The sequence below is a fragment of the Eretmochelys imbricata genome, chromosome 10 (genome assembly GCF_965152235.1).
Source record: "Eretmochelys imbricata isolate rEreImb1 chromosome 10, rEreImb1.hap1, whole genome shotgun sequence".
In the NCBI taxonomy this organism is placed as follows: Eukaryota; Metazoa; Chordata; order Testudines; family Cheloniidae; genus Eretmochelys; species Eretmochelys imbricata.
Window position 1 is genome coordinate 77,798,792 of NC_135581.1, and position 14,322 is coordinate 77,813,113.

Below are 14,322 nucleotides of genomic sequence, written 5' to 3' on the forward strand. Positions count from 1 at the left end.
AAGACGTGCTGGGGCTCAAGCAATTAGGTGCCAGGGCTCAAGCAATGTTTTTACCTTCAGAACAGACGCAGCAAGCCCAGAGGTGCACTGCTGGGGCTATGAATTGCCAAGCCGAGAGGTGCTGAGGCTCAGCCCTGGCAAGCCCTGGCACAAATTCAGCACTGTTCTAGTTTCTAAGGCATTAAACTCAGAACAGCATGGAGAAAAACAGGCACTCAGGCAGGTACTGATGGATTCCTGATCCTGCAAACACTGATGTACACAGGTAAGAAACCCATTTAGTTCAGTGGGGTACTGGGCTCTGTCAGCAGGCTCAGAAGCGAAAGAGAAAGCGTACGAGTATGCTTGGCAGAATCCAATTTTTATATCTTTATCGTTTTGACAGAAAATCCTGGTGTTTATTTTTAAGCATTTTTGTTGATTTACATTGTCACAGTTGCAGGAAATTATGAGAGAGCTGTCAGGCGACAGGTCTTTCCTGACAGTTGAGATATATAATCCTTAAAACACCGAATCACCAACATCCCACGTCAAAACAGACAAAGCGCTTGTCTTCATGACGGCGCTAAAGCGGCGCTGATGTGGTCTGTCCGGCAGAGGTGAAAGTAAGCCGGTCCAGTCCGGCGTACTGGCAAGAGCCCATAAGCCGTGCAGGACCGGACCGGCTTCCCCAGGTGGCGCTTTAAAGGGCCCAGGGCTCCAGTCACTGTGGGGAGCCCTGGGCCCTTTAAAGTGCAGCCCAAGCCCCATTGCCGGGGTAGCAGCAGCAGGGCTCCGGCGGCGATTTAAAGGGCCAAGGGCTCTGCTACGGTAGCGGCGGCTGGAGCCTAGGCCCTTTAAATTGCCCCTGAGCCCCGGGGCTCCCAGCCGCCTCTGCAGCTGGTAGCTCCGGGGGTGATTTAAAGGGCCCGGGTATTTAAAGGCCCCTCCTCTTCCAGCTGAGGGCATGCCCCCTCACTCAGGACTCCGGAGTACTGGTAAGTCCTTTAAGTTACTTTCACCCCTGCCGCCTGGTGAAGACGCACCGTGTAAATGGGAGAGCGCTCTCCCGTCTCAGGAACGACTCCACCTCAACAAGAGGCAGAAAAGACGTTGGCGGGAGAGCGTCTCCCACGGGCCTATCGCCGTGTGGACACCACTTTAAGGCGGTGTAACTTATGTCGCTGCGGGGGGTGGTTTTTTCACACCCCGGAGCGACGTAACTTTTTACGCTGGTCGTGTAGACCAGCCCATAGTACATGCCCTTAAATCAAATGCCAATAAGTTCCGGACACAGGGTGACCAGACAGCCAGTGTGAAAAATCGGGACCGGGGTGGGGGGTAATCGGAGTCTATATAAGAAAAAGACCCCAAAATCGGCACTGTCCCTATAGAATCGGGACATCCGGTCACCCTATCAGGACCCAGCATTATTCTGTACATTGTAATTATTATGGATGGAAATATTTCCCCTCCCGTTTTCGGTACGGGGAAATCAACGGTTACCAACATTTACCAGAAAGGAAAGGAGTACTTGTGTGGCACCTTAGAGACCAACATTTACCAGTAAAGGCCCAATCTTTCCAGGCGGGCGGCCCAGCTGCCGGCTTGGCTGGGCTGGGCACAGGCCTTGTGGGGGGAGGAATAGCTCAGTGGTTTGAGCATTGGCCTGCTAAACCCAGGGTTGTGAGTTCAATCCTTGAGGGGGCCATTTAGGGATCTGGGGCAAAAATTGGGGATTGGTCCTGCTTTGAGCAGGGGGTTGGACTAGATGACCTCCTGAGGTCCCTTCCAACCCTGATATTCTATGACTCTATGACAGGGCCAAGCTCTCCTGGAGCCTCCCATTCATTCTAGGCCGCCTGCTTGGGGCTCCTGACTTCTTTGGCTCCTGGAGGGAGGAGGAGAGTGACCCGGGATGGGGCCACTTCCCAGCCACCCTCCGCTGGAGCCCGGCACCGCTGAGCCAGCCGCGTGGGGGGGGGCTCGGCTCCGCAGCGCGGCGCGGGGGCTGATTTTGGGGCGTCTCCCCCGGGTCTGGCCGGGGAGGAGCCCTCAGCCCGGGGGCGGGGAGGGGGGCACGGCTGGAGAGTGTCATTTGACACCATCTTAGCAACAAAGCCGCTGGCGGCTGCCGGGCTCGAGCGGCGCGGCGGACCCGCATCATGCCGGGGGCTTGAGGGCTCGCCGGGGCTCGGATCCCCTCGGGGCGCCGCCGGGACCCGAGCGATGCCGGGGCGCTGACCGGGGAGCGCAGCCCGGGCGCTCCGGCGGCTGCAGCATGGAGGACGGGCTGGGGTCCGAGGAGGAGACCTGTGAGTGGGACCCGCCGGGCGGCGAGCGGGCCGGGCGGCGGGGCTGGAGCCGGCCGGGCGGCGGGTGGGCTCGGGGCGGGGGTGGTGGGGCCGGGAAACGGGGCACGGCTCAGTGGAGCGTAGGTGCAGAGACGCTCCTGCACACTCAGCGAGCTCACACTCACGTTCACACGCGGACACGCTCAGCCAGAGCACACGCAGGCACACGCAGCAGGCGCACCCAGGGAGACACGCACTCAGCGAGCTCACACACACGTTCACACAGAGACACACACTCAGCAAGAGCACACACTCATGTTCACACACAGACACACTCAGCAAGAGCACACACTCATGTTCACACAGAGACACACTCAGCAAGAGCACACAGACAGAGACACACACTCAGCAAGAGCACACACACATTCGTTCACACACAGACACACTCAGCAAGAGCACACACTCATGTTCACACACAGACACACTCAGCAAGAGCACACAGACAGAGACACACACTCAGCAAGAGCACACACACATTCGTTCACACACAGACACACTCAGCAAGAGCACACACTCATGTTCACACACAGACACACTCAGCAAGAGCACACACTCATGTTCACACACAGACACACTCAGCAAGAGCACACAGACAGAGACACACACTCAGCAAGAGCACACAGATAGAGACACACACTCAGCAAGAGCACACACACATTCGTTCACACACACTCAGCAAGCTCACAGAAACACATACATGCCGACACACTCAGCAAGCCCCCACAGATACAGAGATGCACACACTCCCGCTCTTATTAATTCACACCGACACTCAGCAAGCTCACACCATCACACTCAGCAAGCTCACAGACACACTCAGCAACAGCACACACTCATGCTCACTCATATTCATTCACGCCCCGACACTCGGCAAGCTCACACAGATACAGAGAGACACACACTGAGCAAGAGCACACAATCATATTCACTCACACACAGATACTTAGCAAGCTCACACACTCAGCAAGCTCACAGAGACACACACATGCACACTTAGCAAGCTCACACTCGTATTCACAGAGATTAACTCAGCCAGCTCACACACTCATTCACACACACACTCAGCAAGATCACTCAAAGACACACTCAACTGACACGCACACACACAGAGATGAAATCAAATAAAAATGGGGGCGGGGGGAGAGAGAACCCATCGTTATCAGGAAAGGCAAATATTTTTAAAACTACCTTAAAATAAAACCCATTTGGAAGAGGATGGACTCTTTTACTCCTACACAAACTATTGTTAGTCTTTAGGTGGGAAAGGGAACGTTGCCAAAGTTGAGACTATGGAAATTACTTAAGAAACCTGCCCTTTGGGTTTCATTCATACATGAATGAACATGAAAATAAGACCAGGGATTGCTGTGCGAGGGATGCCATTTTTATTATTATGTTCCTGTTTGTCATTAGACTGTAGAAAATGGAAGTGAATTGTCATTATTTGTAAATCCATTATTGGGGGTTTTCTATAGCGCCCATCATCCTAGTATTTGAATGCATCCCAGGTAAATCAGGTTTGCATGTTGAAGTCCCTAGGGATTTAGGATGTTTTTTACAGAGCAGGAATTTCCCTGCAGTTTCTATTTTTGATGCTCTTTCAGAATGGCTCTTCAAGAGTTCCGGACCAAATTCTGCCCTCAGTTATGTCAGCATAAATCTGCACTATTTCCTTTAGAGTCAAGGGTTTAGCTCTAGATTGACTGTACACTGGGGTGATTTAGGGCAATTGGGCCCACTGGGTGAAATCAGGGAAGTTACTTTTTTAATATTTTATTTTTACAGGAAACGTTAGAAAAACGGGTCCATTCTTATGGGCTTTGTAGAGCACCCTGTAGACACTGAGTGCTCCATGCATTTTAAATAACTGTGGCATTCCAAATATTAAAGTAACACTCAGGGTATGGCTGAAAGCCAGAGACAATTAGACAGGAAATTTGGAAGAAATGAAACTCAAATCTTAATTCACCCCATTGTAGCAAGTGGGGATTGCATACATCTTTTATATGGAATTGGGTAGGTTTTGCGATCATTCTCAGTGCATAAACGGTAAGGCAAGTGGACTACAGTTTTAAATTTTCCTCACTCCTATTACTAACATATTAGACTATTGAAACAGAATTTTAAGCACCTAATTTACTTTGCATAATTTCTTTTATTTTCTTACTTTTGCATTTCTCTCAGTTTGGCTACTGAAATAAAACTGGTTAGTTTTCATTTTTATTTATAGTCAGTGTCAGCTTTTGGATCTTAGGTCTCCAGTAAAGCAGGTAATGGTTTGAACTAAAGAAACCTCAGAAAATTCCATTCATACATAGGCTTTGTAAAATCTGGACAGGGATCTTTTCTGTTTTTTATTTTCTGTAACGCATCATGCACTTCTATGATGGTAAATTTAATACCAATCATCATCCTATTTTCATCACATACTAATTCATGATCCCTCTAAGCACAGCATGGAGTGATGGTAACACTGCAAGGCTGAAGCAACCAGAATAATTGATCTTCTTTGTGTTCCACTGATTTAAATAGAACAAAGACCGTTATTTTAATACATTTTTGCCCACAAATTTCCTTTGCTGTTTTTCAAAATCTCTTGCCCAATAAGCTTTCTGCAAGTGATACTTTCAAAGCTGGAGGGGGGGAGAAACAAAGGGCCTGTGTCTGTCTGGGTGATGCTTTTGCCGGGGACAGAACTGGAATGGAGTCTTAGAACTTAGTAAGTAATCTAGCTAGATATGCGTTAGATTATGATTTCTTTAAATGGCCGAGAAAATAAGCTGTGCTGGAGGGAATGGATACTCCTGTCTTTGTGTCTTTTTGTAACTTAAGGTTTTGCCTAGAGGGATTCTCTATGTTTTGAATCTAATTACCCTGTAAGGTGTTTACCATCCTGATTTTACAGAGGTGATTCTTTTTACTTTTTCTTCTATTAAAATTCTTCTTGTAAGAAACTGAATGTTTTTTTCTTCTTGTAAGAAACTGAATGTTTTTTTCATTGTTCTTAAGATCCAAGGGTTTGTGTCTGTGATCACCTATGTAAATTGGTGAGGATTTTTATCAAACCTTCCCCAGGAAGGGGGGTACAAGGTTTATGGTGAGGATTTTGGGGGGGAAAGACGTTTCCAAATGACTCTTTCCCAATAATAAACCCGGTTAGATGTTTGGTGGTGGCAGCGAAAGTCCAAAGGCAAAACAAATAGTTTGTACCTTGGGAAAGTTTTAACCTAAGCTGGTAAAAGTAAGCTTAGGAGGTTTTCATGCAGGTCCCCACATCTGTACCCTAGAGTTCAGAGTGGGGAAGGAACCTTGACATATGACGATTGAAGCTAGTGCCCAAACTCCCCTTGTCTTCGGTGGGAGCAGCAGGGCCGTCCCCTCTAGGATACTACTGTTCCCCATTCAGCTTTGTGTTAATCGTGGCTCTGTTGATGGAAAACCTTGGCAAGGTGTTTTGGGAGATGGGGGGCGGAGGGTCGTGGAAAGGGAGGAATGAGCAAAAGGAAAGTTGAAGTTATGTCTCTGCCACTCATGAAGCCTGGCATATGGATTATCAGAATGTATGGCAAAGAGTACACAGTTGATGCTTAATTGGTACTGATAAAGATATAGAGAGAGTGCATATATAAACACACACTATGCACCCTCAGCTGATGTAAAACCACAGTGAAGTCAATGGAGCTACATCCATTTACAGCCACTGAGGATCTGGCCGAACAAATCTACCATCATCATGTGCCTTTAAAATCCCCAGCGCTCATCCATGCAGCAGATTTGTCAGGTCGAAACCATCCATCCAGTTCCGCCATCTGCCCTGCTATGCATCTCTTTGGCTTGACGGTCAGTTAGGCAAGATGGGGTGAGAGGGCAAGCTCCTCACACACATTCGCCCAGGTTACATCATCCCACCCAAAAGCATAGCTCTGAAGATCACACTGCTTCCTAAAAAATGGGTTTTGTCCTGCCCCAAAATAAGCAAAACCAGAAAGCTGAAGTTCTTCATATGCTGATTTGGAACCAATTTCTGATGTGTTTATAGCAGTTTAGCCAGTAGGGCACTGTCTGTCTCGCTCATGTGTGACTTTGGAAATCTCTCAAACTTTACCCTCAAACGCTGTCAGACACGGAGTATTAGTTTGTAACAATGAAACTGACCAGTTACTGTTTATTTCTTGTATTGCAGTAATGCCCAAAAGCTCCAGTCAGGATCAGGACCCCACTAGTTAGGTGCTGTACAAATGTAACAGAAAACATCACCCCTGCCCCCAAAGCGTTTATAATCTAATGTAAGACAAATTGCTTTAATAAATAGATGGGAAGGGATTGAGAGGATGAAGGTAACCCCGTTAATAACATACAGATACACTGGCTAGAGATCTCTTGCTGATTTGTTGCTCTCGGTTTCATTATATAATGGCATGTACATTTCCCCAGACTCCTGGTTTTATTGCATTCATTGTAAGGTGGATCATAGCTTTCTATGAAAGGCAGTACAGCTATATTAAGCTACATACTCTATTACACACGTAATGGTGACATATGGTAGGTGACGAATACAAATATTGCATAACTGTAGTGTTTGACAACATAGAATCACAGAATAGAATCATAGAATATCAGGGTTGGAAGGGACCTCAGGAGGGACCATCATCTAGTCCAACCCCCTGCTCAAAGCAGGACCGATCCCCTATTAAATCATCACAGCCAGGGCTTTCTCAAGCCTGACCTTAAAAACTTCTAAGGAAGGAGATTCCACCACCTTCCTAGGTAACGCATTCCAGTGTTTCACCACCCTCCTAGTGAAAAAGTTTTTCCTAATATCCAACCTAAACCTCCCCCACTGCAACTTGAGACCATTACTCCTTGTTCTGTCATCTGCTACCACTGAGAACAGTCTAGAGCCATCCTCTTTGGAACCCCCTTTCAGGTAGTTGAAAGCAGCTATCAAATCCCCCCTCATTCTTCTCTTCCGTAGACTAAACATCCCCAGTTCCCTCAGCCTCTCCTCATAACTCATGTGTTCCAGTTCCCTAATCATTTTTGTTGCCCTCCGCTGAACTCTTTCCAATTTTTCCACATCCTTCTTGTAGTGTGGGGCCCAAAACTGGACACAGTACTCCAGATGAGGCCTCACCAGTGTCGAATAGAGGGGAACGATCACGTCCCTCGATCTGCTGGCAATGCCCCTACTTATACATCCCAAAATGCCATTGGCGTTCTTGGCAACAAGGGCACACTGTTGACTCATATCCAGCTTCTCGTCCACTGTAACCCCTAGGTCCATTTCTGCAGAACTGCTGCTGAGCCATTCGGTCCCTAGTCTGTAGCGGTGCATTGGATTCTTCCGTCCTAAGTGCAGGACTCTGCACTTGTCCTTGTTGAACCTCATCAGATTTCTTTTGGCCCAATCCTCCAATTTGTCTAGGTCCCTCTGTATCCTATCCCTACCCTCCAGCGTATCTACCTCTCCTCCCAGTTTAGTGTCATCTGCAAACTTGCTGAGGGTGCAATCCACACCATCCTCCAGATCATTTATGAAGATATTGAACAAAACCGGCCCCAGGACCGACCCTTGGGGCACTCCACTTGATACTGGCTGCCAACTAGACATGGAGCCATTGATCACTACCCATCTGTTCTCTAACCTTTTGTAACTTTTCTGTTATCTCACAGACCACTATAGCCAACTGTTTAATGGACGCCATAAAAGCAGGAGTCCAAGAACTCTCATCCATCCACAGATATAGTGCTGTAAATGACAAGACAAAGAAACTTGCTGGTGTTAAAAGCCAGGGATGAGTTTCTAGGTGACGCCTGAACAAATATTGACTAGAATGAATCATAAATGACATTGTCCATCTGAAACTCTGACATTCCCAACAGCTAAGGAGTATGACTTGAGAGTTAGTTATGGGCAAGGTAGAAATTAGATTTTTCTCTTTCCAAATGTGATGCCCAATTCTTCAAAGCAGGTCATGCCTGAGAAGTCCTAGTACAGAGGTAATCCCATGACAGTCAGTAGGATCGCCCAGGAGAGTAAGGATAATTTACCTGAGTAAGGGCTTCTGGGATCCCCCACTTGTATGTTTATTCTAACTATTGTCTAGGATCCTCCCTTGACCATCACTTCAGGGCTAGCTGTTGGGACCATGCTGGATTGTCTAACATCCTATTATACTTTGGACAATGCCGTTCAGAGACTTAGAAAGGTGATCATTGCTGTCATAGGTAAAGCAAGAACTAGAAATCCCCATTTGTATTTGAAAGCCAGAATGAGGCACATTGTAGGAGCAAAGAGGTATAATTCACAAACCACATAAAGACTCAAGAGTGGGTTAAAATCTGACCATGCTTGATTTGACTAACAGAAATGTCAGAAAAACCAACCTTTCACTGGTTGGTCAACACAGATCTTCCCAAAAATTAAGCTGGACACTGGGTTAGTTACATGGCCCTTGTGCTGCGCAGATGCATCAGAGAATGTCACACTTCCTTGGGTGGATTCTTGAACAGGCAAATACTGGCCTATCACATCCTTCATCTTCCTTTTTTCTTCTTGCTGACATACATGTCCTGAGTCCGCTGTCCATTGTAAGAAGTCAGGGGAAAGTAGGTGGAAAGACAGGGAAGGAAATGGTAACATCCCACTAATTGTGGTGGAAAATCTAGTCCCAAATTCAAGGTTAAACCAATTTGGAACAATGGAGATGGAACACATGAAAACTTGAGCCCAGAACATATTCCCCCAGAGAAAAATCCATTGATGAGCCAAAGTTACGTAGAAAAATCTACAGCCTCTAGACCTGGTGTGTTCAGCGGGGGCATGGATTGGCCAGCTGTGGATTGGGCAGGGGCATGACTCTCCTAACCCTTGGTGTATCCTGAGTTCCATGGGGAAATCCCATAGATCAAGAGATCCTTGCAGACTGGGAGGCCCAGACACCCTGAGCCCCGCATCCACTGGGGCTTCTTCACTGGTATCTGGTCTAACATCACTGTCCGGGGGGAGGAGGTACAGAGTGGAAGCTGATACTCATGGCTCCGTCCCATTCCTGCTCAGCCAGCTAGCGGGACTCGAACAGTGCAGAGTTCATGGAAGGGGGGTTTTGAGGGGAAGCTGCTGTACAATAGATTTGAGGTGGATTCCTTGTCCATCAATGTCAGAGGGGATAATCTGGCCTCTGACAAGGAAGTTCAGGAGGCAACATCTGCATCTGAAGTGAAAAAAGCGGCCCCCAGAAATCTGTAATCCCAAATGGCAGAAGGATGGCAAGGGTGGGCCGTTGAGACCATCACTCTATACTAAGAATTCTCACTTTAATATTAAGGGGCAAAAGTAGAGCAGTGCAGAGCAGCCAAGATGGATCCACAATCTGCTGAAACAGGTTTAGTGTCTGAATTAATAACTTGTCAGAGGAATTCCCCTGGAAGAGCAGCAGCACAGACAGAATGTGATCGATGAAAAAAATCCCTCTGCAAAATGGCCAGACATGTTTCCTCCTTACAAATCCAGCTGTAGAGCCTCTCTGTCAAACATGCTGGAAAGATGCAGAGTCCAGAACTGGGGTTTGATCTCATTAGTTAGCAGGAAGGTTTATTCAACAAAGCAGGGAACTGGTGTGATGTGTTAACCCAGTGCCCCATCTGAAAAGTAAAGTCATTTAACTCGCTCCTACCGCTGCAGGATTAGTGCAGTTATTCTTAGCAGAAGTGATGTTCACAATAACCATAGTCTATTAACGTATTTAAAAACTAGTCCCTGCCCATGCTGGGAGATACTTAAGGAACCTCTCTATACTATGCAACGCTGCTGACTCATGTTCGCCCTAAAGCAGTTACTGCTTAATTAAGACAAGGGGCCAGATTCTTATTAACACTAAGGCCCCTTTACTTTGCTCTGGCCGTATAAAGAGGCCTTAAAGTGAGCATAGCTGTAATTTACACTCACTTTAAGACCCCTTGACAGCAGTGTAAAGGACCCTAGGTGTAAATAAAAACCAGGCTCTTCCTATTTTAATTACATATGAAAACCTCATTCAAAGAACATCAAGGTTGCAAAGTCAAGCACTCAGAGGTTAGGATACGCCAGTATTAAGGTTGCCCATGCAACCTTAATTCAGCCCCTACATGTGCATATGGATACAATCTTTAACTACATCATTACATTCAAAGGCACATCCCTGACACCAAAGTGACCCCCGGCCAAATTCCAAACCCCTGCTCCAAAGCATGGAGGCGCTAGATGTTCTCAATCAAATGATTGTAAGAATTTTTTGAACATGGGCAAAACACTGTATTTTTGCCCCCAATCTCATTCTCAGAGCAGCTGTACTGTTCTTGCTGAAACTTTCCCCAATATATTTCAGTTTAAACACTTAAAAGTTTGGCAAAGTTCTAAGCAATTAGAAACAGGGTCTTCTAATGGGAAGTGTCAGACAACCTTCCTGTAACAGAGAGAAAAGGAAGCATGGGGTTATAGCGGATATATGGGACTGGGGATGAAGAGGGGAGGAGGCTTATTTCCATCTCCGCCGCTGACCTGCTGAGGTGACCTTGGGTAAATCACATGAGCTTTCTGTGCCTCAGTTTCCTCAGCAGCAAAATGAAGGTAGTAAGACAATTACAGAGGGACGGAACAAATACCAGCAGAGGGAGAGTAAGATAGGGATGTGTAGGAAAGAGAGAAAGGATGTGTTTGCAGCTGAGGTTTGCAAAGAACGGGAGAGCCAAGAAGACAGAGAGGTGGAGGTGACGTGTTCTTCATGGCAGGAACTGCAGAGGAGAAGGCCCTTGCGCCTACAGGGAGGAGACTGTGTGGAGGGACAGAGGAGGCCAGTGCTGAATGACAGCGGGAGCGAAAGGGCCACGGGGAGACAAGATAGGCAAGAGCAAGTCCATGAGGCAGGTTTGGAAACCAGGAAGGCAATTTCAGTCTGGCTCCTGAAATGGATGAGAAGCCGGTGGAGCTGGAAGAGGACTGGGGTGACGCAGTCATGCTCCTGTACGTGTGGGAATGCAGGGAGCAGCATTGTACACACTGAAGTCTGGAGGGCTGGGACTTTAGCAGGCAATAGAGGAGGTAGAAGCCTAGCCAGTGAATTATCCTTCCTAAAGCCCATTTATGATGCGTGAGTGAGATGCAGGAAACATTCAACAGGAACGGCGATTACTTCTTGCTTCTGCTCAGCACCTCCACTTACCGTTCTGCCTGTCTTGTCTTTTCTCGTGCTTCAGTGCTTCATTCAGAAAAAGAATTCCACAATGCAGCAAAGCGGAACGACATAGCCAGGATGCAAGAGCTCATCAGGACAAGGGTTAACGTCAAAGCCAAAAACAATGTAGGTGCCTTTTGCTTTCTAGCTGCAGAGGGGACCCTCGGAGCTGCAGCCAGCAGAAAGCGTTAGCTTCCAAACTGTGTCTCCAGACATAAAAGAAACGTTACTCTCCTCATTAGTTGCTCCTCTGGGCAAAGCGTAAAAGCATCGACCCAGGGCCAAGTAGTCAATGGTAGAGCACATTCTTCACCGCATTGAAATCCAGGGAGTTGCACCCTGTATCAAAGTTGCTTCCCCAATGCAACCCCTCCTGGCTGGATGCGGCATTGCAGCATCTTTGCCTCAGTTTCCCCCCACTGTCCTTTGGCCTACTGCAGCCATAGCAGCGTCCTAGCTCTCCGGCCGCAGCACTTTGCCACAGAGTCCTTCACCGAAGTCCAACAAATGTAAACAGAACCAAATCTTTAGCCCAGCTGGGGTTAGCTGATAGCCATCTTGTCACAGACGTGCCGCTGCTGTTCTGTGCTGGCCGTCTGTCTAGCCACAGGCTTCTGTGCCTTGGTCAACCCCATGGGCTCAGGGGCTGGCACACTCCTCCCCTCACTCAAGAGTTCAGGCAGGCTACAGCTCCTCAGGGCCCCTGGCCCCAGTCAGGCTTCCGGCTCCCCCGCTGGAGTAGCCTGTCTGCTCCTCTCAGCCTTCCTTCGGGCTGCTTCCCAGAGAGAGGAAACGCTCCACTCCCCCTCACTTCACATCTCGGTCTTCCCCCTGCCAACTGGGCTCACCCAGTTTTTCGTGGGCAGGGGAAACAGTTCCCCTCTCACCCAGCTGGCCTTTATCTCTAATTAGTTCTGGCCCATTCTCCTGGTTAATTGGCCTCTCGGGCCCATGTTCACCCTTTCATGTATGGCGCAAACACCCCATGGCCTAAAAGGATTTGAAAGCTGTAAACACTGCGGAATGAGAGGAGTTGATTAGGGTGATTTTGAGGGGACATAACTAAAAATGACGTCGAGTCTCAGGATGTTTTCTAATAGTGAGGGTCATGTCAGTCTCCCTGGGTGATGACGCACAGAGTATGTTGCAGCTACAAAGACAGACATTGATCCCGGTACAGAACTCCCCCTGTACTGATCAGCAGAGCCGTGGGAAATTGGGGTGCACAAGGAATTCAGACTTGGGGCCATACTTGAAGATTTGTTCCATCCATCCCTTTATCCAGGTGCCGCCATAGCTCTCCTAAGCGCAGAATCTGAGCAGCTTGTTCTTTGGATGGTACCACTCCTTTTATGGGCTGGCTTTTCCAAGAACAATGTGTTTGCAATATGTGTCCAGTCCCCTATTCCAGAGCAGGTCCTTGCGCAAGAACCCATTGTACTTACTCACTGGATGGGGCGCTTCATGAACAAATGGGTCCCTCCCAAGTATTTACAGAAGTGCTTTGGAAAATTATCCCTGAAGGCCATAGGTTGAGATTGTCCCTCACTTTGTTTCCCTTCAGAGAGATCTCATGCATTTACCGTCAGTCCTACTTGCTTCCAACTCACTCTGGTTTTTAAAAGAAAGTGTGTTTCCCCACAATATAGAGCTATATGGCCCAAAGACCCTAGTGGCTCAATCCTACAGTCCTTGCATTGCAATGGGAGCTTTGCCTGCATTTAGATTCCGGGGTCTGGCCCTGAACCTGCAAAATCCAGGGTGTCCACTTGCCCTTCGTCCTCTGTTTCATTGCAGTACCTTATGGTGCAAGCTGCAGAGTGGTGCGTGAATACGCACTGTGGGTGACATCCTGGCCCCACGGAGGCAATAGGAGTTTTGCCATTGACTCTGCTGCACTGGGATTTCACGCTGTGCTTGTATCCACCTTCACTTTCCCTTTCCTCCTTTCCAGACAGACAGGACTGCCCTGCACTGGGCCGCTGGAGCTGGGAACGAGCAAGCCGTGCGACTGCTGCTGGAGCTCGAAGTCCCGGTGGACGACAAAGACAGTGTATGAGTGTGACTCTCCTTTGTAGCCTGTCTGCAGGGGTTGGGGGGGGTGGGGGATTTCTCCTAAATTTAATGTAGTGCTGGTAGAAGGCAAGGGATCCGCATCAGCCAAGCTTCCTTCTGACTGTCTCAAAACACTAGGGGTGAGAAGGTCATTCAGGGTCAATGAAATCCTTCACCTCTCTGCTGAGGCTGTGAACCAGGCTGCAAGGGAGGACCAGCTGGATGGGTGGTTTGTGGGACTCATCCGCTCGGTAGCGAATGGAGCCCAGCAAACCAAGCCAGCAGATGGGAACAACTTTCTGCCAGTGGGTATGAGATGGTAGCCTCAACAAAAGGCTGCTTAGCGGTCGCTGATGCAGCTCGCACCCAGAGCCGGGGTCCTGGTGATGAGACAGGAAGCTGGGCCAGAAAACGGGGAAACACTGAAACATTTTATTTATTTATTTAGTTATCTCCATTCAAATTTCCTTTGACAGCTGGAAGAATGACGACCCGCTGCAATGTCGGGGGGAGCGGGCGGGGCAGGGAAGGGCTAGTGCAGGAAGGGTGGAAATGGCTCTGTTTCCTTTGACACAGTTCGGAATGAACGCACTTCTCCTCTCTGCTTGGTTTGGCCATCTGCGCATTCTTCAGATCCTCGTGAACGCCGGTGCCAAGATCAGCTGTGTCAACAAGGTGAGGCAGCTTCCTCATGCACCCTGATATCAGCTATTCATTGCCAG

At 48.3% G+C, this 14,322-nt stretch overlaps 1 protein-coding gene across 2 annotated transcripts in view; it reads left to right on the top strand.

Moving 5' to 3' along the window:
• The first annotated feature begins 2,173 nt into the window (after positions 1-2,173).
• Positions 2,174-14,322, top strand: part of ANKDD1A (ankyrin repeat and death domain containing 1A) — a 31,482-nt gene continuing 19,333 nt past the window's right edge. Inside the window, exons 1-4 of one of the 2 annotated variants that reach the window (XM_077828061.1) lie at positions 2,174-2,294; positions 11,568-11,671; positions 13,500-13,598; positions 14,177-14,275. In XM_077828061.1, coding sequence (XP_077684187.1) covers positions 2,261-2,294; positions 11,568-11,671; positions 13,500-13,598; positions 14,177-14,275 — 336 coding nt within the window. In that variant the 5' untranslated portion in view covers positions 2,174-2,260. Of the gene's footprint in view, positions 2,295-11,470; positions 11,672-13,499; positions 13,599-14,176; positions 14,276-14,322 lie in introns of those variants that run through there. The other variant, XM_077828059.1, reaches the window with a different exon arrangement.